General features: G+C 35.1%; 1 protein-coding gene across 1 annotated transcript in view; it reads right to left on the reverse strand.

Moving 5' to 3' along the window:
- The window catches only part of LOC115212860 (OTU domain-containing protein 5), a 41,295-nt gene extending 14,835 nt beyond the window's left edge, over window positions 1-26,460 (reverse strand). Inside the window, exons 1-4 of the mRNA XM_029781647.2 lie at window positions 25,837-26,460; window positions 21,342-21,435; window positions 8,912-8,976; window positions 1,067-1,223 (exon numbers count right to left, since the gene is read on the reverse strand). Of these exons, the coding sequence (XP_029637507.1) occupies window positions 1,067-1,223; window positions 8,912-8,976; window positions 21,342-21,435; window positions 25,837-26,313 (793 nt within the window). The 5' untranslated portion in view covers window positions 26,314-26,460. The remainder of the gene's footprint in view (window positions 1-1,066; window positions 1,224-8,911; window positions 8,977-21,341; window positions 21,436-25,836) is intronic.
- Window positions 26,461-26,750: the final 290 nt, after the last annotated feature.

The following is a 26,750-nucleotide window of genomic DNA, read 5'->3' on the forward strand; positions in this document are numbered from 1 at the left end:
TGCTGTGCTGTTGCTCTCTACCAAGGAGAAAGCTGGGGATTAACAGGTGTAAATGAGAAGACGAGGCCAAACCCATAGAGCTGCAGCACATGTTTACAAGCCCTTCTCTGTGCTTGCTTACAACAAGTACATGGTGGGGATAGACCAGGGTGACATGATGCTGTACAGCTATCTAAATGAGAGGACACTTAAATACTGGAAAAAAGGAACTTTCAACATTCACTCCAGAATGTTGAACTCGTATATAATTTACAAGGAGCACACATCAGATAGACATGCCAGGGTTTGTGTTTTGGTTGTTAAGGCCTTGATCAAAGTCTACATGGACCTGAGGAGTGGTCCCTCTGAGGAGACTGGAGGCATGGTCTGGTCACCAACTCTCAAAACAAAGGAAAGGACTGTTGTGTCTGTAATGACAGGAGAACGCCTGGGGGACAAAAAAGGTCTAGAACCATGTGTCAGAAGTGTAAAAAAAGACCTTCATGGACCATGTTTCCTCAAACACAAGTGCTAGCTAGCTGTTACACACTGTTAAATATTTTTGCATAAAAACTTTTCTTGTATGATTTAGTGTAGTTTTAGATTTACTAGTACATATTTTTTTTGTTTTTCTTTTCAAGGAAGCATTTATGCTTATTATTTTATTTATTTATGTGCTGTTTTAGGTTTTCTTATTGTGATGGATGTATTGTACTGTTTACAAGCTTTCATAATATAGTTTTACATATCAATAAAATAGTTTTAGGTACTTTATCCATTGTTTTCTACATGCACCCATCAATTTCAATCTCAACAGAAAAAAATGGCCTTTTTGGTTACACATACCAAAATACCATGTCTCAAAAAGGTCAATATCAATACGAAAAGGGAGGAGAAGCCATGATCATCCAATACAGCCCATTAAACAATCTTTCACCAGTTTCCTTCTACTCAATTTCACTCACAAAGCTTGGGTTAACCATAACCTCAGATTAACCCAAGCTATAGGATCAAACTGGAACTATATGATTGCAAAGCAAATTTCTAAGCCTCTCACAGATGTACCTGTCAAAGATGATTGCCTTACCTAAGCTGTATTGGTATACTTCAATTGGTCTATTATATAATTCACATAATGCTTGCATTTCAACATGGTTACCATGACAATTGTCATTCCTTTTACGATTTAGGTAAGTGTTAAAATCCTCTGTAACATAATGTTTGAAGTAATCTACATTTTTTGCCTGCAAATAAAAAAGAAGAAAACACAGTTTTAGGTTAAGTATAAAATGAACTCAAACAAAATTAGATCTAAAAATAAAATAAAAAATGGAAAATAAATTCATATAAAATATCAAACAAACACTGAATTATATGTTACTCCAGGATCATTGAGCAAAGTTTTTTAAAAATTATAAAAAGACAAAATTACACACATCAGAAAAGGAAAGATCCCAGCAAAAGGTCAACTGAAACAACTTGCTAAGATGTATTCTGCAAGACTGCATTAAACAGAATGAATTACCTTACAACTTTCTATGTCAAAACATCAATTTCTGTCACAATCATCATCAATAATTTTTATGTCCATTTTTCATGCTGGCATGGGCTGGACAGGTTGTCATGGTCCAAGTTGCCTCCAACTGGGAACTACAGATCCCAAACACTAGGTGCTGAAACATGTCAATTGGCTTATTTCTATGGCTCAATGCCCTTCCTAACATCAACCATTTTACAGAGTGTCTGGGTGCATTTTCTCATGGTTGTTGACACTAGAGAGCTTGAAGAATCCTTGTCAAAATATGAAAGAATCATACCTGTCACAGTTGGAAATATGGAACATAGTTAAACGAATAGCAAAACTAATAGACAAGAAAATATAAATGACACATTCAGAAATGTCCAATTCTATTTAGACATTGGCAAAAATATTTCTTCTAGCTTATACAAGAAAAGAATGACACAGAGTACTACTAGTTGAAAGCAAGTGTGTTAAGGGACCAACTGCATGGAGGAGTTAACCAACTAAGAATACACAGATGAAACTAAGAAAGATTGTCCTTCATTAGACCTGCAAAAGAACCAGTTATAAAAATGACTGGATAATATACCAAGAGAACAGAAAAATATCAGAGAAAACTTAAAGATTTCAAGATAACTACTTTAACAGTAGAAGGAAACAAACCAATTTCATACATTCTTCAGTATTGTCTGAACCTGCTTCCAATTTCATATACAGATTGGAAAATGGTTGTCAAAAATGGGAAATAGAAAAATTAGTTTTCTTTGCATATTATAACAATTCTATAACCCAAATTACTAAAAATTCTGGAAGCTTGTTTCTATTTAACTAATTTTTAAACATTCTTTGAAAAGAATTCTGATAAGGCTACTTTGCCATATAATCTTGAAAAAAATTATATTATGTTTTGGAATTTTTCTTGTAAAAAAGAAATCCTGATGAACAAATCTTGAAGAATTGGTGCACAGCAATGTAGGGATCTTTCTTAATTTCAGTATATCATGAAGCTTCAATCAATCGAGTTGCATGAAGAAATAGAAAAGTAATTAGTTCTACAAGATGATAATCATTAGAACGACAGTCTTCATATAATTACTGTAGCAGAAAAATTAAAGAGAAAAAACAGAAAAGACAGTAAAAAGCAGGTAAGTAGTCCAAGTGAAAGGATACTAGAACAAAACAACTATAGCCCAGGGCCTAAGGGTTTTCAATGAAGAGAAATTATTTCAATAAGATGGTTTTCCTATGGCTCAGACTACTATGATAGTGATAAAAAAATATAGTCTTCAAATATGAGAACAATACCCTACTGCATAATGTACTTCAGATTTTTGGTGACAAAGGGATGATCCCTTTTACATGGAAAACACACCAGTAATACAAAAGATACAATATATATGGTTTTTCATATTTAGCACTCAAAAGTATTGATTGAAAGAAGTATGATTACACTACTTTACATTATTGAACTGTAAATCTAAAGAGTGAACTTCTCAATATTTTTTTTTAATGAAATTAAACCACATTAAAGAAAGATTCTACAAATCAAAACCAAACAAAATTAATTTTATTTCAATCTCCTCATATCTACATTGCCTACAATCATGTAATATAGGTAACAGATGTACTAGTTTAAATAAACACTTATTGATTCAGCCAAATTTATATAATATAATGAAATACTATATACAGACATATAAGCAGAAGTGTGGGTATACACACACACATTTTAAAACAAGACCAAAATCTATATTACTAGAATCTCCGATTTTCATAAACTACAATATAATTATCACACATTTGCAATGAATTAACATGCAAGTAGGAAATGAATTGCTAAAACTACTGATATTATTTCCTTAGTAACCAATGTTATAGTTCAAATTTTTTTTTTTTTCATCAAAAGACAAGTGCTAAACTTTTACAGATACCAAACAAAATCAATTTATATTAACTAAAGTACTAAGAGAGAATGTCTGCATTGTTTAATGAACATATAGTTTGAAAATGACATGCTTTACTCTGCTGATCAGAGTGAATCACAGTTCAATTAGTTTTGTCAGTCATTACTGGCTCAAACGGTGTTCATTTCATCCAGTTCAGAAAGACAGAAGGTTTACAGCTCCTTACAAAAAGCCATTTGTTCATTAGTACATTTATTGCATCAGGAATTAACTAACTAAAATACTGAGAAAGCATGTTTGTGAGTAGGTCTATAAATAAATTTATATATGTATATATTTATGCCAGTGACACATAAAAGACACTCACAACACTCTCGGAGTGGTTGGCATTAGGAAGGGCATCCAGCCATAGAAACCAAACCAAATTCAGACTGGAACCAAGTGTAGATCTCTGGCTTACCAGTTCCACTCAAGCCGTCTAAACCATGTCAGTATGGAAAGCAGACGTTAAATAAAGATGATGATGTTTTATGAATATTCTGCAGAATGATTCTTGTGCTTTAACTATGTGGTTTACTTGCACAGCAACCTAAATGTGTACTCATTAAACGTGTGTGTGTGTGTCCAATATTCAACTAAATGGAAAGCTATTATTACCAAAGTCTGGTTGATCTAAAGCAGATGCATTTCAATATCACTTCTAATATACCATTTCAACACAGAATCCAGGCTAAGACTCAAAGCTCAGAGATTAGTGATAGTCTTCATAATAAATATTATATTTAAATGCTGAGAACACAACATAAATAGTTAAACTGTAAGTTCAGACAAGTATTAATAAAGTTGAAAATTAAAGGTATTAATCACTGCTTGCAGCAAAAGAGATTCAGCTGGTAGCAAAGGTATGTGATGAAAACAGATGAAAGTAATCTGATGATCCAAAATAACATACAGCAAACAGTCTACAACAGCAAAGTGGTAGCTAATTTTCAAATCAACCAGTAAGCAAACATCAAAAAATATCAGTGATGAAGATTTAGTAAAACATCTAATAAAGACCCACCCACCCCCTATAGATTTTCAAAATATGTTTAGAAACGTTATAATTGTATGACAAAAGTATAGTAGCTTTGTAGACCACAACATAAAGCTCATTATTCACTTCATAATTCAGTACCTTCGAACCACCAGCAACACTTTGACTGCAGTGAGGATATATCTCACTTCATCCTTTCAAGACAGCCTCCCCATCACTTCAATGTTCACAATTGCACTTTGCTCTTGTCCACATTTCATATCTATACCACTGAGGCAAAAAAACAAATCTTTTTGCAATTCTCAGTTTACCACATCCCAGACTGACAGACACACATTATAAACACCCTTGATCACTTTCTTACTTCCGAACTTCATCTCTACATCACAGCTGTCTCAGCATCTATCAGCTCTTTTGACTACTATCTCAATACATCTACCCAATATGCATCTACATATAAACAATACTCCACCCCACTTGCTAGATCCAATAGGACTTATGTCAGTTGGCTACATCACACATGCAACAAAAACTTAAATGTTCCGAACAGTTTCCCAAGTAATTCACTCACAGCCACAGACAAAAAACAAGACCTACAACATTTGAAGAAATTCATCATTTATCCAGCACTACAACTCTTACATGACCACTACCCAATCTATGAAGAATATTCCCATGCAACACACAGTCCTCTAGTTATCCCACCTCCCAAACTGCTAGTCAATCATTTTAGTCCCTTGCCAAAAGAATCTCCATCACCTTCCCACATTAATATTCTACTTCTCAACAACAATGGTTCTATAAGCAGTACCTGGCAGAGAAAATTTCCACTTTGGCTGCCGGCTTTGCATCCATCTCCACACTGCACATTTATAAATTTCCAAATCTTTTTTTTTTTCCCCCCACCCTCAGGTTCACATTTTACATACATACCAAAATGCGAAAGTACTTCCAGTTGTTTCAAACATACAGGCCATCAAACTCATTGTCCCTTTCTTTACCCTTAAGCATTGTGCCTCAAAACTAGCCCCAATACTCAATCTCTTCGATCTATTGTTCTTTCAAAATACACTTATAGTGTATATCATTCCCAAGAGAAGCAACTCCACTAAACCTACTATCATCTTATCGCACTCACTATACTGCAAAGGTAATGGAGACAGCCAATACATTGATCACCAGTTCAAATTCTGTAAAGACATATCTACTGGGGACCCGCTCTGCTTTGTCACTCACCATTAGATCTCACCCAAGAGAAATTTAACAAAAGCAACTTATCAGCAATATTATCATCATCAGCAAAGATTTCAACCATATTTAGCATGCACATCTCCTAATGAAACATCCTGCCTCTGGGCCCCACCAGTTATCTCTGGGATCAAAAGCTTCCCGTCAGATAATATTATTGCAGTGTACTGAAAGAGGTTTTTCTGATCTACTCTACTATCTCTGTGTCCCAAGCTTTGCTTTTCCTCCCATCACTCTTACTCTTCCTTCAATACTTCAATGACTTAATTGCTGTCATGTCCAATAAATCCTACTCTTTATGCAGATGTTACTACCCTCCATTCTTCCCTAACCTTCCCCAATAATGCATCATCCACACAAAACACTTACACTGTTTCCATGAACAGAGAACTTGAAAGCATCCTCCAATATGAATATGCAAATCTAGTCTCTTTCGACAGCAAATAAAAAAGCACAAACACTACTCGTATCAAGAAAACAACATTGCACAACACTTCCCTTAAACATTAGCAACATACAACTAGAGCTCTCAGAATTATTCCAAATGTTAAACCTCACCATCACCAAAGATCTCTCCTGGTAAAAGCATATCCTTTTACTGACACTACCAAGGTCAAGTGAGACTCACGATAGAATATTGCTCCCACACTTGGGATGATGCTGTTGCTACAGTTCCTCATTTTAAACTTCAAAAAACAGTGACAGAAGACTTAAAAATGAAATCGTACTAAGACCTGTGAGGTACCTTGTAACTCCAGAACAAAAGGTTAGAATGTTGGAGAGGGTGAAGATCATCTTGAACGAAGTGAAACATAATCCTGGAGTGATCTTTTACACAGATAAGAATTTCACCTAAGATATGCATACAAACAGACACAACAGCCATGTTCTGTCTCCTGATCCTCATGAGAGAGTCAAAAATGTCATTTTCAGGTGCAACAGCCCTGCCATAGTGATGATTTTCGACTGTGTGGCCTCTGATGGTAAGATGCCATTGATTATCTTTGAGAAGGCTGAGAGACTGACAGAAATTTGTTATGTTCAGATTTTGAAAGATGTAAAGACCTGGATTCTTTCTAAATATCCTGAGCAAGAGAAACCCCAACAAGAACACTAATAACTATTCCAGTCTTTAAAGAACTCTCAATCCTGAGCTATGGTTATTCATAAAAATATCATTTTCATCCATGATCAACTTCACCACGATTCTTTTGGAGATCTTGGAGTGATCAACATTTTTTGTTGCTCAAAGTAGAATCCAATAGCATTGGAAAATCCTCTGATAATTCCATTAAGTTGTCTTTAAACATTCCTGAGATACAAAGATTTGAAACTGAATCTAAAATTTGGACAATTTTGCTGATACACCCAGTATGTATGTGTATGTATATATATATATATATATATATATATATATATATCCCATTTCAACATCTTAATTTACAAAATTATTTAACTTGTACTACTTTTCTCTAATAGAAAAACTGATGGAAAATCATTTTAAAGACCTTTTCTTACCTTAATAAACAATCATATAAATTTTTGTCAACTACATTCAGGTAACATAAATAGAAAAACAAAATAAAAACTTGCAGATTTCTGCATATTCACTCAAAAGCTAATTCAATACAAAAATTTGTTCACCACTACCTGCTAAACCTACCCAATGAAGTCAATATTCACAACTTAGTTTCTACTTTCTTGAATGCAAAATGTTCTATTTATATTATCAATTTATGTTTTATGACTCACTCAATCGGGTGGAAATGCCCAGCCTGTAATGAAAAATAAAACCCACTCCTAAACATCTGCATTTAGTAACATTACCTGAAAATGGCTTAAATATTCTTATAATACTAATGTACCTGTGCCATTAGAAATGATGGCATGAAAATGATACAGAACATAAAATGAAAATATTACAACCTTTATCTTAGCAATTGCTTCAACACCACATTTCTAGTGAAAACCCTACCACCAATAAGTTCACTTTGTTTTGGATGGTTCTTTACCAACATTTTAATATTGTTACTGCTTCTACTTCTACTCAATGCAACATAAAGTTGTCAATGGCTGAATACTGGTGATAGTAGGATGATGCCAGCATTATTGAAGCTCTGCCCTTGTGATTTGTTTATAGTGATTGCAAATGCTGGGATAACAAGAAACTGTCGTCTACTCATACTAAAGGGAAGGGTTGTCTCACTGGGACGGAGACTAATGTGCAGAATAAAGGCCACCTCTCCTTTCTTACTTCCACCAAGTATTTTCCCATGAATGAAAAAATCCTTGATGGACAGCTTTAAGATTCAGGTCCCACTGAGTAAAAACCTCTCATTGAATTCAACTGAAATTACCAGTGAACTAATAACAAACACTATATACCATAAATATACACACACACATTGGAACCGAAATATTAGAGCAAATGATCTTCGTAAAATGTACACAAAACATTTCACCTGTGAAACGATTCTTCTGATTGTCCTCTAACCCTGTCTTATAGGGAAGCCTCTGCAGGCATATATAATGTAGTAGGATGTGCTGGACATGATTGTATCAACAATTTCTAACTAACTTTTCAATGATAATCCTGTTAATATTTATTTTAAGAAGAACCTTTCCCAAGGTCTTATGTTGGAATAAAGAATATATATTTGATTGTTAACTTTGTTATATTTCCTTCATTACTACATATATATATATATATATATATATATTGATAAAAATGGTAAGACAACAAAAGAAAGAAAGAGACCTCGATATTATGTAAATAGAGGAAATTATCTGTAAATGTAATATGTGACAATTATTTGGTAAAATGGCTGGATAACTGAAGAGGTGGTGGCGTGAATTTCCACCTCAGCATCCGAAACTCGGAGTTTTATCTTGGCTACCGAATAATTGTCACATATTACATTTACAGATATATATACACACACACACACACACACACTCATAAATACATATATATGTATGTGTGTATGGTGTACACAATGCTCTCTTTACCACTTACTCTTTCTCATTCTTGCGACTTTCTCTCACTCCCTGTCAGTCATGGCTATTACTCTCATTACTTCACTGAATTATTATTTTCTCTCCTCTCCCTTCACTTATACTACTCTTTCTCTCACTCCCTCCCACTGCATGACTTTGGACAAATATATATATATAATATATAAAAACACTACACTCATTATTATATTAGATAGATTAACTCACCATATAATCAATGCAGGTTTTTCTTATATCAGAATGCATTTCTGGGTCTCCATAAACTTGGTCAGCTAGGAAACAAATTGAGAAAAAAAACATTACTTTAAATAACACATATATAAAAATGAAAACTTCATATATACAATTAACTACACAAATTAATAAGTCAAGAAATTTAAAAATAACATTTATTATAGCCTTATTTATTTAATTAAAATTATGCTTACAAGTAATCCCATTTATCCTTTTAGCATTTAAACCAGTCATATCCAGCCCATATATTCTACCTGTTTTACATTCAAACTGACCAGATCCAGGCTCTTATGCCAACCCTACAGTCTCAAAATAAACAACCACATCATAAAATTTTATTTTCAAGCTTCAAGTTGATGCATGATAAATTCAGAACAGTGTGAAATAAGCATTAACGTTTGTCAGAGTAATATGAATGCTAAATGGTTATACATATGTTTCTGGGTGTATGTTTAGATAATGATAGAAATTTAAAGTATCAGCAATTTAACAATTTTCAGGAAGGTCTTTCTTTGATTTTACCTGACAGAGTTAACCAACAGACTCAAACCAATAAAGGAATCTCTAAATAGTTGCTTAACCTGCCTGAAACAACAGCCAACTTTCCCTCAGATCATACTCAACTTGCATTTAAAAAAAAAAAGGTATAGATACACAATGTATAAAAAAATGGGAAAGCGACAGATGATGACAGCTGAAACAGTTCTGATCATAAGCTTTCTCAATCAGAGTTGACCTAAACGTTAAACAGGAACTAAACAAATTATTTTTCTTTTGGGGTGCAATGTAAAAATTATGTTAGAATTAGTTGTCTGCTGCTGTTATACAACACACACCAACATGTGCAAATTAGAGATTGTTTAAAATAAAATTATGCAGAAATTCACAGCTATTAAAACCTTATACAGGCTAGCTGGATCCATGAAAATTTCACAGAAAATATAAAAAATGTAAGCATCTGTAAATTGTGTACGGGTGCCATGAGAAATGTTTGTATATTGTGTCAGTTACAGAATATACAAAGTGTAAAACCAATAACTATATAATCTAACCAAAATACCTGTTATGCAAACGTAAACAGAATTACTATTTAGCCTTGAAATACATCGTACATATTCAAAGAACCTTCTTGGTTTAGTGGTACAGAACGTTCTGGTATTCTTTTATTGTTTTACTGGCTTCAGTCATTTGACGGTGGCCATGCTGAAGCACTGCCCTTTACTCGAAGAAATCAATCCCTGGACTGGTGCTTATTTTATCAGTCGAACAGCTAAGTTATGGGGACGCAAACATACCAACGTTGGTTGTCAAGCAATGGTGATGGTGGGGGTGGGGCACAAAACAGACATGCATAAATATATACAAACATATATGACAGGCTCCTTTCAGTTTGCATCTCCAAATTCACTAAGATTTTGGTCACCCTGAAGCTATAGAAGATGCTCTTTAAAGTAGAGTTGAATTTCATACAGTCACCTATTGGCAACTTTTCTCCCCCACCCATTTTGTAGGGGGTGTTACCCATTTTTCTGGACTCTTTTCATAGTTATCCCCCCCCCCCGTTCAAAATTGTATTAGTTTTAGTATGAAAAAAAAAGGAAAGGAGGGAAGCTTGTTTGTAGTTTGTAGAGAAAACGGTAAACATGCCTGAAAAAAGAACATGGTCTTTCCCCACAACTAAAAGACTTGAAGAAATATGAAAGAAGGCAAATAAGTACCAGGGGTGGGAAAAAAGAAGAGAGAACTAACACTCGATCGTTCTAGAACCCCCAGAATAAAAACATAAAACACCTGAAAGACTTTCCCTCTATTCATTATCAAATGTATTTTGCTCTTTTTCATTGTTAAAAGTAAAGAAGCTAGAAAAGATCAACGGTATTTCAGTCTAATTGTCATTGTAAATGACTGATGCTTTCCTTTCTCTGTCTCTTTTGCTTCACTCCTTTCCTCTAGGGTTAAGGTGTGTGGCTCAGAGGTTAGGGGTATTCAGTCTGTGATCATAAAGTCATGAGTATAATCCCCAGTGGCACGCTGTGTTCTTGAGCAAGGTACTTTACTACACCTTGCTGCAGTTTACTCAGCTGGCAAAAATGAGTTGTAGCTGTAATTCAAAGGGGCTAGCCTTGTCCCATTCTGTGTGAGGCTGAATCTCCCTGAGAACTACTTTATGGTATGCATGTCAGTGGAGCACTCAGTCACTTGTGCATTAATTTTAAGAGCAGACTGTTCTGTTGATCAGATAAACAGGAACCTCATCATCATAACCAATGGAGTGCCATTTTTTTGAAAAGAGTGAAAGAAGAAAGAAAAGGAAATGTTCCATATCGTAAGGCAAAAATGTCATGTGTTTAGTATAAGCAGTGAAAACTAAGGCAAAATAATTGCTATTCCATCATGTATTCGTCCTCGACTCACACTCAGTTTGATAACAACAGCCTGTGCATTGGTATCTATCTAGGGGCTTGGCCTCGAGATCTGTGAGACCCAGAAATGTCGCTGTTAGGACCAGAGTAACACCCATAGTGACCCTAATGACTAAAAAGATTTTCCTGCCCCTATATAGGATCTTTTTCTTGTTTTCTTCCAACCACTTGAAGTCCACTCAGTTGATCAAAAGGAGTTGTAGCTGTAATTCGAAAGGCCCAGCCTTGTCATATTCTGTGTGAGAATGAATCTCTCTGAGAATTACATAAATGGTCTGCATGTCTGTGGAGTATTCAGCCACTTGCAAGTTAATTTTATCCTCGTGTGGTATGGGAAAGTGAAAGTGACATACAATATTTGCTGTGGTTGTCTTTGATTTAACAAGGTGTCTGTGTATCTATGTATGAACTTTCCTTTCTATCTATGTATCAACTATCTCTCATTTCTGTGTCCCTCTTCATTCCTGCTTTTAATTTAACAATGTGTGTGTGTATCTATGTATCAACATTTCTTTCAATCTGTGTATCAACTTTCCTTACTATGTGATAAACATTTAAAAATAAAAAACAAACACTGTTGCCTTTCACTCTCTTTCTGTCCTGCTCTCTCCTACTTTATCACTCATTTCTTCCTTAGAAGTGTGACACCTACCACAGGTACATGTGTACAAAAACAACAAGTTGGTGTATTAAATATTATTGATATTAAAATATTTTCAGTATCACAGGTGCAGGCCTCTGGATAAAGGGCTCAAAAGTGTTACCAAGTTCATGTTGATGCTATGTAAACAATATAAGTGGATACATATAGAAGCATGGTTGTGTGAGTAAGAGGTTCACTACCACATTCACTTGTAAGGCTTTTGAGTTCAATCCCACTACATGGCCCAGCAGAAGTCTTCTAGCATAGCTCTGAGTGGACCAAAGCCTTGCAAATGAATGTGATAGATTGAAACTGAAAAAGAAACCTGTTGCATGTCTATACAAGTATGTGTGTGTACATGCTCATGAGTGTGTCAGCATTTGTTTATATCTGCTGCATGCATTTTTCGAAAATAGGTAAGAGTTAGAATCAAGAAGATTATACAGCTGTAAAACAAATATTTCAATAAAATATTTATAAAATTTGGAAACCAACTATAAGCTACCAAAAGACAAATATTTAAATATTATCTGAGTAACCCATCACTGCCAGACTTTTGTAATAACACATCCACATAAGTTGGATTTTCTGTCTTGATGGGGATTTTTCAAAAAATTTTTCTTTTGCACACCCTTGCAAATGATTGTGGGGAGACCTTTTTATGAAAAAACAGTTGAAATTTTTTTATTTTTCAACCGCCCTCCCACCTCCCCCACTCAATACTGATTTTGGCCAATGTTTTTTTGCACTACACACTTAAAACAATGGGAGAAGCCATGAAGGTTAAAAATAGAAAATAAAATTGTGAAATTACAATCTCCATTTCCTTTGTTTTCAAACAGAAAATGAAACATAATTTACAAACAATAGTGGTATTTTTAAAAAAGATTTTCATTAACTCCATCCCCACCCTCATAAATCCTAAAATTTTGGCTTTTATTTTTCCAAAAATATTTTTTAATCATAATTTTAAAATACAGAGTCCAAATCTGCAATTTGTTTCTGCTTATAATTTCAAAATAATTTTCAGATGAAAAGGTAATTTAAGGGAGATTTAGCTGTTGTTTCTAGCATATCCCACAACCACCTGGTACCTTCCTCATTTCTTTGACATTCTGACTTGTATTAAATGTTCTTCAATATTTTTCTCCCAATTTTACGAAATGATGATGCAGTAGTCCATTGTTGGGATTTAAGCAACAACAAAAAATTTTATTTATATTTTTAACCCCACCCCACATCAAGCAAGCCTATGCGCATGCATGTGTGTGCGTGTGTGTAAGAAAAAACATATTTACTAGCAGAAAAGTAGGCTATTAAAATAAATTATCTTTTACATGCCTTTTTTAAAATCAAATGCAGATACACACACACACACCCCCAGCATGCTCAACATACTTTTATAAGGAATGAAAAAGTCTACCATGAGAAAAAAGTGATAGAAACAGATTTTGAAATTTTAAAATGAAGTGAAAATGTTCAAATTTGGTATACTGATGTACTTTTTCATGATAAATCTGAGTTTGTGATTCATTTATTCAAGGAAAATGTCAGAGATTTAAAGTTTGATCATTTTTATCCAATCAGAAAACAGGATGTGGAAGCTAAGCATTTTGTGCATGATAAGCTATGTACCATAAAATGAAAGTAAACATTAGAAGAAGAAGAATGTGGTTTTAAACAAAATGAAAGCTATGTGTGAGAGTTGATACATATACACAAAGAGAGTGTCAAAGAGTATGATAAATACATAGAGAGATAGATTGATGGAGATAGAGAGTGGGAGATTTGTCAATCTAAAAGCTGAGTTATTTCTCGTAGCAAATTATATTTTATTATTATTTACAAACGATATTGTCTTTGGGATGTAGATTTCAAAAATCAAGTTTGTTTTTGTCTAAGATGCACCGTTGCAGAGCCATTTTGTGCTAAGCACACACAACTACATACATTCACATTTATATATTATGTGTGTGTGTATATGTATATATATACACACATATACATTCATATATATATATCACCATCATCTTTGTTTAATGTCTGCTTTCCATGCTGGCATGGGTTGGATGGTTTGACAGAGGACTGGTGAGCCAGAGGCTGCACCAGGCTCCAATCTGATCAGGCAAAGTTTGTACAGCTGGATGCCCTTCCTAATGCCAACCACTCTGAGAGTGTAGTGGGTGCTTTTATGTGCGACTGGTACGAGGGCCAATCAGGCAGTTCTGGCAACAACCATGCTCAAAGGGTGTTTTTTACGTGCTACCTGCACAGGAGCCAGTCCAGCTGCATTGGCAGCGACCATACTCGAATGTTTTTCATGTGCCAGTAAGGCAACAATCACTCGAATGGTGCTTTTTACATGTCACATGCACGGGAGTCAATCCGTGACCCTGGCAACAATCACGCTCGGTTTGTCAGGTCTTCTGAAGCACAGCATACATCCAAAGGTCTCGGTTACTAGTCATTGCCTCAGTAAGGCCCAATGTTTGAATGTCGTGCTTCACCACCTCATCCCAGGTTTTCCTGGGTCTACCTCTTCCACAGGTTCCCCCAACTGCTAGGGTGTGACACTTTTTCACACAGCTATCCTCATTCATTCGCAACACATGACCATACCAGCACAGTTGTCTCTTGCACACCACATCTGATGCTTCTTAAATCCAACTTTTCTCTCAGGGCACTTACACTCTGTCGTGTATGCACACTGACATTACACATCCAGCAGAGCATACTGGCTTCATTCTTTGCAAGCTTACGCATGTCCTCAGCAGTCACTGCCCATGTTTCACTGTCATGTAGCATGGCTGTTTGGACACATGCGTCATACAGTCTACCTTTTACTTTGAGAATGAGGCCCTTTGTCACCAGCAGTATATATACATATATATATATATATATATATATATATACACACATACATACACACACATGCACCATCACTATAAATACATAAATATATAAATATAGATACACACAATATTACTATAAATGCATACATATATGCATATATATGTAAATAAATATATGTACACATAAATAAATACCTTTATATACATAAGCACATTTGCATATCTATAAACATATACAGACACACATAAATATGCCCAAATACATACGTATAATATACACTCACATTGTTTTAAGATCCACTTTTCCATACTTGCATGAGTCAGACTGAATTTGTTGAGGTGAATTTTCTACAGCCAAAAGCCCTCCCTGTCACCAACGCTCATCTGTTGCCAAGCAAGGTAATATTTTCTCATGGAAAGACATTTTTTCACACAAGATTGGAAACAAAGAACATCACCTGCATGAAGGTAACACACATACATATCTGACAGGCTTCTTTTAGGCATTGGTCAGCCTGGGAAAGTCAGTCCAAGGTGCAATGCATTAAGACTGAAATCAAAACCATGTAATAGCACAATGCAAGCTTCTTAAGCACACAACATATATACATATACACACACATAGACATATATATAATCATCATTTAATGTCTGCCTTTCATGCTGGCATGGGTTGCACAATCTGACAGGAGTTGGCCAGGTAGGAGACTACCCCAGGCTACTGTGTCTGTTTTAGCATGCCTTTTATGGCTAGATGCCCTTTCGAACACCAACCACCCCTCAGAGTGGACTAAGTGCTTGTTACATGGCACCAACACAAGTGATCAGTTTTGGCCTGGTCTTTACAGCCAGATGCTCTTCCAAATGCCAACCACTGCACAGTGTGGACTGGATGCTTTTCATGTGGCACCAGCAGGGTCAGCAAGTAACTGGCAAAACAAGGAGTTCTGAGAGGGAAGGGGGCACTGGAGGAGGTGATCTTGTGTCAGAGAGACAGAAACAGGTGTCTTGCTATAGAGAAGGTACATAGTTACTCGGCTAGGGTGAGAGAGCGAGAGAGAGCAAGACAGAAAGAGAACAGAAACATTTGCCAAAGAGGACTGAATCCAAAACCACATGGTTCAGAAGCAAACTTCTCGATCACACATTCTGCACCCACAGACATCTACACACACACACACACACACTTTGCCCAAAATGCCACTACATGTCAGCTTTAGCAAATGACTGTCTTCTATAGCTCTGAGCTATCAAAAGTATTGGGAGTGGATTTGGTATGTGGAAACTGAAAGAAGCCTGTTGTATGCATTTGTGTATGGAGATGAGTGTATATGACATATGTATATATGCATGCATGTGTGGGTATATGAGTGTGTGCATGTATGTGTGTGGGTGTGAGTATGTCTGTCTCCTTGTCTTGAAATTGCAAATGTAAATGCTATTCATTTCTAATAGCCTGCAACATGTCTGGCCACAGAAAAATATAAAAACATATATGTGTATACACAACAGGCTTCCTTCAATTTCCATTAACCAAATGCCAGTATCACTGGCACATAAAAAGCACCCATTACATTCTTGGAGTGAGAAGGGCATCCAGCCGTTGAAACCATACCAAATCAGACTAGAAGCTGGTGCAGCTCTCCAGCTTACCAATTTCAGTCAAACCATTTAACCCATGCCAGCATGAAAAACAGATGCTAAATAATGATGATGATATACATATATATGTGTGTGTGTGTGTGGTGTGTGTGTGTGTGTGTGTGTGTGTGTGTGTGAGTGTACATATACGTATCTCTACATTCATACGTAAATGATCATGGATGTTCACCCATGACTAAGAAAGACCATCACTGACCAATTGCCCTTGCAAAATAACAGCAATGTCTGAGCATAAGGTTATTTCACCTTCAGGTGGCTTCACCTGGGCTTGCACCCATAGCTTCCGTGTTCATCATGGCACCCTCCTACTCAACCAGACATCACAGGAGTCACCTTGACAGTGAGGCAGCATATGTGCACACACTCTCTTGCTATTTCTGCTTCACAGGCCACATAACAGTGTTTTGCCTGGCCTTAGATTCTGGAACCCTAATCTCAAGGCATTTTCCTCTCAAAACCCATGCTCCTTTCAGCCTCAATTTACAACCCTAACATACACTTATCTTAACACCTCCTACAACACCCTAGACTGAATAGTAGGCATGGCTATGTGGTTATGTAATTTTCACATCCCTCTTTCAGACACACACAGTCACACTTACACATATAAACACATACATACACTTTACCTTGAATTCACTGTCTTCAAACACTTCACTTAGCCCACCATCCTACATCCAACTCTATATGTATTTTTCACTGAGATTGCTGGTGCCATGTAAAAAGCACTCAGTCCACTCTGTAAGGTGGTTGGTATTAGGAAGGACATCCAGCCATAAAAACAGTGAAGCCTGGTGCAGTCTTCTGCCTAGCTTCTGTCAAACTGCCAACCCATGCCAGCATGCAAAACGGATGTTAAATGATAATGATGATGATGATGATGATGATGGCACTTCTTTTTTCAATTTTTCTTCATTGCCTTTTTTCCTCTCTTCCCATTCTACCTCAACTCCTCCCTCCCAATAAAAACAATATCTGAAATGTCCTGTAACAACTTATTCCATTTCCAGTATCAAGCCAATAATTTTGATCATGAAACTTCTTTTTTAGGGTTCCACCTGCAATATGTCCGTGTAAATATATATACATATATATTAATATACACACACAACACATGCATACCCACTAACTTCCATACAAATACAGTGTGCGTGTGCAATCATCATTTAATGTTCATTTTCTATGCTGGTATGAGTTAGACAGTTTGACAGGAGCTAGTAAGGTAAGTAGCCACTCCAGGTTCCACTGTTTGTTTTGGCATCGTTTCTGCAGCTGGCTGCTCTTAATGCCAACCACATTACAGAATGTACTGAGTGCTTTTTATGTGGCACCAGCACTAACAGGTTGACCAAGTACCTTGCAAAATATAAAAAAAACCTTCAACTGGGAAAAGAGGAGTAGTATTAAAGGGTTGTGGTTTTGTGCCAGTTGAGAGATCTAAGGAATAGAAAGGGCAGATAAGGTGTCTCACAGTAGAGTAGATACACAGATACCCCAGTTGGAAAACCTAAGAGAGTGAGACAAAAAGAGAGAGTGTGTGTGTATTATCATCATCATTTCATATTCGTTGGCCATGCTGGCATGGGCTGGACGGTGTGACCAGAGCTAGCAAGCTGAGGAGCTGCACCAGACTCCTTTCTGATTCGGCATGCCCTTCCAAACATCAAATATTTATTACTAATATTATTATACATATTATTTATGCACAACGACCTGCTGTGCTTACCTTGGATCGTAGGGTGACCTGCTGTGCTTGAGGAGACCTATTGAGTCAAGTACATCAATATCAATATCAAAATAAATATCAAATGGAAATTGTAGTTACGATACCTGCGCCGGCAGCACGTAAAAAGCACCATCCGAACATGGCCAATGCCAGCACCGCCTTGACTGGCTTGTGCCGTTGGCACATGACCTGCTGTGCCTGAGGAGACCTATTGAGTCAAGTACATCAACATCAAAATAAATATCAAATGGAAATTGTAGTTGTGATACCTGTGCCGGTAGACGTAAAAAGCACCATTCAAACGTGGCCGGTGCCAGCGCCGCCATGACTGGCTTCTGTGCCAGCGGCAGTGTAAAAAGCACCAACCGATCGTGGCAGCTGTAGAAACACTGCCAGATCAGACTGGAGCCTGGTGCAGCCCTCCTGGCTTTCCAGACCTCGGTCGAATCGTCCAACCCGTGCTAGCACAGAAAACGGACATTACACGATGATGATGATATAACATAGGAGCAAACATAGCTGTGTTAAGTTTCCTTCACAACTACATCGTTTTGGGCTCAATTACACATAGCAGAATCAGGAGTAGAATCTGGTAGACAGAAACTTTACAGACCCCAATCAAACACACACATTTTTTATACACACACACATACTTATGTTCGCTTTTACAGCCATTTTTACACCCATGAATTAGATGAAAATATTATTGAAACTGTTTCATGATAAATGTGTGGCCCTTACTGTAGCTAACCCTTACCTGCTTTTCTAGTAAACAATCTCATATTCTATACAAACATCAAAGGTGCAAAGCAATCAGATGATTTGTTGTTGAGAACTGAAAACAGTGACAGTGTTTCACAACTTTCATAAATGAAAACAGGATGTAAACGAACATAAAGACATACACAGGCATAAACACACACACATACTCACAAGTATTTTTTCAGTTTCCATTTACCAAGTCCACTCAAAAGTCTTTAGTCAGCCTGAGACTATAGTAGAAGAAACTTGCCCAAAGTATCATACAACAGAGAAATATTGCCAGACATATTTTTCATGGAAGGCCAGAAACAAACAACAATGCTTATATGACAGGATGTTCATTTACTATCATCATATAATGTCAAGAAAAGAGTGCACACAAACACATCTGTTTGATTCTTTGTGTATGTTGGTATCTCCTTGTCTTGACACTGTGTGATTGTTGTAAATGAATTTCATTCATTTCCAATATTCTGTGAAAACATGTCTGGTTGTGGGGAAATATTACCATGTTTGGAAAAAGTAAAGGCTGCAAACAGGACGGCATCCAGCTGTAGCAAATTTGCCTCAATAAATTTCATATGACCCATGCAAGCATGCCAAAGTGGATGTTGAAGTGATGAGAGTATGTGTGTGTTGTGTGCATTTAGAGAGAGAGAGAAACAAAGAAAGAGCTAATTTTGAAAAGTTTCTATAACCATAGACAAAATGATTCTGTCAAAAGATCTTTCTAAAACAATTCCATGTTTTGCTCCTTTTACAAATAATATAGAAAATAAGCAATGAAAGAACAAATCTCTGCTCAAGAATGTGGAAAAATCAATTTGTAACAAAGAAAACACCTGTAATATTTTACTCTAATTCAGAAGCTTATTTTTACAAAAAACTCTTAAATCCAGCACTCAAAAGAAAGGTAATTTTATATTTACAATACTTTATAAAATGCATTTTAAGAAAGATTGCTTCATTAAAAATTCATTCATCACCAATTCTACTTAACAAGAAAAAAAATTAAAGCTACATTTTGAAGAAGGAATATTTTTGTTTACTAAGCGTTACTTAGAAACTTAGTTGCCATAAATGTCACTAAGCAGATTAATATAATGCTTTTTTAATTATAACTTAATACTAGTTAGGATCATTGAGTAATCTGAGTTGGGCTAATTATTAAGGGTTTATTATTAATTATATATGCAATGCGAATAACAAGTTGTCCATTTTCATTCAACATTAAAAAATATATTTTTTATTGAAAAAAACATGAACAAATAGTGAAATATGATACGATGCCATTCGGGGAAAGAAAGATTCTCTATTTGAATGCACAGTGCACAAATAGATAAATTCTAAAGAAAAACCTTGAAATGAATATATGTTTCCTGTATAATTTTAGCATAAAACTAGGATAGTTGGGGGTTCACATATCTTCTCAACAAGTCAAAGAAAATACACCAACACCTAAAGGTATTAAAGTGGATGTTAATGATAGAGTAAAGCACTTGAGGTCTGAAGCAGTCAGTTTTCAAAACATTTAAGTTCAGCAACACTAAAGTAAAATATCAATGTCTCACTGGTTGTGACAGATTAATGGTAGCCATTAAAAATTATATACTATATGCAGTAAATGACAAAGCAGTTTTTAATAACCTGATTATTAGTCAATTGATAAGCAACAGAATATGTAGACATAAAATCAGCCAAATGAAAGGGAATAATACATGGCATCAGCTGGGGATTTTTTTTGGGGGGGGGGTCTTTTTTTGGTGTTTTTTTTTAGATAAGAATTCAAAAGGAGACACAAAAAAACTGTTGAGAAGGTACATACATAGAAATACACACAAACTCTTGAACTTGCAGAATAAAACTATAAAAACTGGAAAGGAACTTCTCAAAATGATACTATCAAGTTGAATATATCTATTTAGACATTTTTAATAAGTTGCTGTGGGCTCAAATTTTATACTCAATGCATAAACAAAGCAGTATTTTTTTGCCACTCCAGAACTTAATGTGCTTACATGCACACAGCTTCACTAAGTAAAGTCAATTTAGGATATAGGTTTGTGGGACTAGATTCAGAATGACAATTTCCTTATAAAATTTGCCACTGAAGCTGGAACTGCTTTGTGAAGGAGTTCACCTCAGTTACAAATTATCCTGAATTAGCCATGACTATTTGTTCAACTCATACATACAGATATATGAAAACAGCCAACTCATTAAAAGCATCATCACTAAGAATATTAAACATGAAGCTGTTTATGTTTTATTAATAATTTTCCTACTGAACTTTGAGTAATTAAAATGACTTTGTTAAAAATAATTCACTACACACCAACTGCTCGAAATAGGCAAGCACCATCCTCTCCCATTTTTTTCACTGTAAATCCTTTTTTTTCTTTCAGTGTTGCTTCAAACCAATGCTCCAACTAAAATGATAAAAGAGAGAGACACACAATTTATTTTTAGAAATGTAAAATCATTGTTCTTTAATCGATTTACATGAAGTTTTAAAACAATAAAACATTTCACTATTTCAAAAGAAAAGAAAATTGCTTTAAATTGAAACAATGCCTAACAAAATAGGCAAAAACATTTTTCTTTAGAAAAGACAAAAAACTTGACAAAGGACACTGACTATATCAGCTAAAAAAAATATTACCCATAAAAGTACCAGTGACCTTATAGCTTAACAAAAGTGTTTCTCTTTCTACATGTAGAAAAACTTATAAACTCACTCAGCCTTGATCATCATTCCATGCCTTAGTACCCTTCCTAATGCAAAACTATTTCGTTAGTGAAATGCCTACAAGACAAAATATTATTATTATTATTATACAGTTTTACCCCTGCAGTTCATATATATTCTTTTGCTTGTTTCTGTCATTTGACTGCTGCCATGCTGGAGCCACTACCTTTAAAGGTTTTGGTCGAAGAACTCAACCCCAGGACTTATTCTTTGTAAGCCTAATACTTATTCTATCGGTCTCTTTTGCCGAATCGCTAAGTTACGGTGAGATAAACACACCAACATCGGTTGTCAGCGATAGCAGGGGGACAAACACACACACATATAAATGGTAATTGTTCAGTTTACGTTCGTAAAATCAAAACATATTGTTGACAATATTAATGGCTTTGATTTTAGTTTCAGTTGCTTTTGTTTTTTCTCAGTTCTTGTTTATTTTATATCTTTTTTGAAGCATACTTTTAGCTGCAAGTCTGTTTTGTGAAAGGAAAGAAGAAGGCAGTAAGAAATGATAGCTAGATAACTAGTCAGAAATACAGATTTACGTGTGAAAGATACAAATAGATAGTTTTATAAGTCAAGTAAATAATTATTTTCTCCAGAGCTGAAGCTAGAAATCAGTTGTAAATAACACATAAAGATGACGAGGGGTAACAGGAGTGAGTAAAGAATCAAATTTGGTGTATTTGGTTATGTCCCTTTACTTTTTTTACGAACGTAAACTGAACAATTACCATATATATATATATATATATATATATATATAATATATATATATATATATATATATATATATATATATATACATATATGCACACGAGCTTCTTTCAGTTTCCGTCTACCAAAATCCACTCACAAAAGATTGGTCGGCCCGATGCTTTAGTAGAAGGCATTTGCCCAAGGTGTCACGCAATGGGACTGAATCCGTAACCATAATGTTGGGAAGCAAGCTTCTTACCACACAGCCACGCTTATATACATGTGAAACAAAACAGATTTTTCTGATCCCATTGACATCCATAAACTTACCATCATCAAGACCAACATCAAATTTACTGAGAAAACAATTATCCATGCGTAGGGAAGATCTGTTGTTGAAAACAGAAAATCAATCAGAAAAATAACTTCGGTAAACTAAAATTTTATTACGAAAGACTTTAGATCATGTTCAAAAAACTTCCTGGTGTGTAAACTATACTTGCAAGAACGCGTTTCCCTTTCCATTCCTCGATATTTTTGTATGCAATAGAATAATTAAAAAAATATCTGAGGACAGACAACCTCTAAAATCGCTTCCCGTCTCAGATTTTTTTCTGAAATTTCTTTCATAATTATTGGTAGAAAAGGCTTCGTTTAAGGAAGACATTTCATCTACAAGAGAAAGGTTCAGAATGATATGTTTATACACATATACAATATGGGAGTTGCAGTTAAAATACATTAAATCTTTCCTAGAGGAAGACCACAAATACATGCACACACAACATATACAGTTTCTCCAATTCGCATGACAAATAACAGGCATACAGAATTGAAATACAGAATCGTTCAATTTTTTACTCCTCGTTTAATATTTGAAAAATAGAATGGCTACAATAAAATATATATAAATTCCGAGAACTACAACATCAGATCAGTGGCGTGTCACTGCTGTAATACATGTCATGTGTGTGTGTATACACACATATATTCGTGTGTATATATAGATATATATGCGTACGTGTGTATATATATATACATATGTGTGTGTGTGTGTATATATATATATATATATATATATATATATATATATATATATATATAGTGAGCATCATGCAAATAATAAACATGATTAAAAAAGCATGTGCATTAATTGAAATACCAAATAAATGAGATTTACAAATTAGAATCCAAAATGTATCTGATTTCATTTTCAAATAATTACTGAGAGGAATGTTAAACTCTTTGCACTATTACGAAGAGGAATTATAAATGTTTGCAGTGGAAAAGAAATGTGGGAGGGGGGAAGACGGACAAAAAGAAGAAGAAATTATCAAGCAACGATTATGGAACAAATAAATTTAGGCCAGCCAGCTATAGCAACAATTATAATGAAAACATCACGAGATACATTCAACGTAAAAATATACAAAGAAAGCAGAAAGAACTATCTTGATTCCGAAGGAAAATTGACAAGAATGAAAATTAATAAGGTGGAAGGTATTCAGATGATTTGATTACTAAAGTATTTGAGTAAATATTTTTCATAGCGTCTGTTGATTTTTGGCACACACGCGCATATATATATATATATATATGTACATATATATATATACTCACAAACACACACGCATATATGTATGTAATAACACCAACAAAATATAGTGATGATGCAGTAGGGGAAATCGAAGAGATATTATGTAACAACAGAAGCAAGCACGGTGATGGAGTACTTTGACATAGGGGGGGAAAAAATGAATAGCCAGATTTAGTGCGCATACAAAAATATAAATCTACACCGATTTTGTATACAGATTGAATCACGACAAAAAAAAATACAAAAGAATCTTGTAATATACTACAAAAAAAAAAATAGCCAAACAGGATTTCAACTAAATGTACCCTTTACACAAAAACAAAACAAAAGCTATATATATATATATATATACATATATATATAAGAAAGGTTGTTCTGGGTGATAATTAAAAATGAACGATGTGACGAGGGTGAAACGGATAGCAGAACCATCATGAGGCGAGAGAATTTACAGGAAAAGACTGAGTCGTTATTTTTTTTTTAGAAGCAAATGACATGGTATTCAGGAATCCATTTTTATTCTAACTTATGTATGTGTTTAGAAGATCAAAGTATATATTTAAGGCATTACACACACACACATACACACAGCTATGCCTTGTCCCTCTTACTATGTCGAAGTATGAACCATTTATCTTTATTAAAAAGCATTATTCGAATAAATTTTCTTCCCTTTATTGTTTGAAATATTTACCATTCAAATAATAAAACTGGTCATTAAGTAGAAATCAGTCATACGTTCGAGAAATATGAGAAAAGAAACTAAATTTAATTTGAGCCAATAATGTTCGCATATTTCTTGATCCTCATAGAATGTTCTAGAAAAAAGAAAAAAAACTACGTCTGCATATATTGCTAATGTTTGCATATATATACGGTTAAGATACCTGACATTAATAATAAAATAAACTAATATAGATTAATCTGTAATACATAAAGCTATATTTGTTATTATTTCGAATTTCCTACATGACAAAACAAAAACATTACAATGGGAAAGACAAGCAAGGATGAACCGAAACCCTAAACTGTCCAAGAGACTTTTCTTCATCCTCCTTTCTTCATGTGTTCAGAAGTTGACTATTTTTCACAGCACATAAGAAACCAGTAGATTCTGTTAAAGTGTATAATGACAATTTATAATGTATAATATACATTAAATATGTTGAAAATTAAGCTATTTATATACCCAAAGCCCAATTTCAAAATGTCTGTGTATGATGGATGTTGTTGTAGAAGATATTATTATTATTATTTATTTCATTGTCACAAAGATGATGGAATAAAAATAATAATAATAATAATAATAATGTGCTCTGGCAATATAATAACAAAGTGTAGTAGGTCTGAAATAGAGGTATATTATTACTATGGAAGTCAACTAAGCCATTGGGACAGGTCAAATGTCCTAGTCCTCGATCCCTAGAGGCTTAATGTCTCCCACTAACTGGTTATTAATGAGTGATGTCATTAAGTGGAGAAAGGCCAAAGACAGCGAACTGCTAATGCAATAATAGTTTTCTCTTACTGGCTGCCCACTCTCCTACTAAGCCACCATACAAAGGCCTAATGGACATTTTAAGCTCAAGGAAAAAAGACAAAATAAATACATAGGTCTTATTATTACTATCAATCCAACTGATTTCTATTATTAAATATAAGAGCATTATTATGATTATTATTACTATCGTCATTTATATCACTATTATTATTAATATTATAGCATAGATATTGCTTAAGGGTGTAACGGTTTTGTCTAGTTGGTCGCTAATCACTGAGTCTTACCTCGTCTGTATTGTCTTGAAATTGGCGTCCAGGAGTTGCATGCTCATCTTCACTGTTGTAGCCGCCGTTCATGGAATCATATTCAGAAGGTGGGGAGCCACTACCGGCCACTCCAACCCCTACAGGGCCTGCTCCAGGCACTACACTCCCGCCAACTACAACGTGAGACGAAGATGATGTCGGAGGGTGATGACCCCCGCGAGGATCATGTCTATGTTTACGTACATTCCTATGTGGTGATGACCTGTGTCGTCTTTTGTTGTGGTTTGGGTTATTATCGTGTCCATCGTAAGAGCTGCCACCTGAATCCCGTTTATCTTCGAAAGAAGTGGAAGCAGGAAGCCATCGGGTGGGAGAATTTCTAGAACGTCCCACTTTTTCGTGTCTAGATTCGTTTGAGGACGGGTGGTGGCTATGGTCCGTATTCTCTGGATCATTCTTATCCTTTGTTGTCTTCTTCTTTGGAAGAATAGTCATGCTTTAGAATTAGATAGACTCTTTACGTCCTTCTACAAATTTAATTGGCACTTGATATATGTTGTGAGCTGATAGTGATCGCCCGTTCGATTCGCACTAGGCACTCTAATGGCAAACTGCCAGCGAAACGAAGTAAACATGGCGCCTGGACATTTGACGTCAGACAACGCAAACAGGAGAATTGACAAGGGAGATAATTAAGACACTGTCACACTACCTTTTTGTTTATAAGATTATTTCAGGTTTTGTGCATAGTAGCACTATCCACTTGCACTCATATACACGCGCTCTCTCTCTCTCTCTTGGAAAATACATACACACGCATACACTCTCTCTATAAATATATATATACACAAAATGTATATATGCTGTAGAAAAATCTAGCCTTGTCCCATATAATTCCCAAAAATTTACTCGACGTAACAAGATAAGAAGAG

Source organism: Octopus sinensis, linkage group LG6 (genome assembly GCF_006345805.1).
Source record: "Octopus sinensis linkage group LG6, ASM634580v1, whole genome shotgun sequence".
NCBI lineage: Eukaryota > Metazoa > Mollusca > Cephalopoda > Octopoda > Octopodidae > Octopus > Octopus sinensis.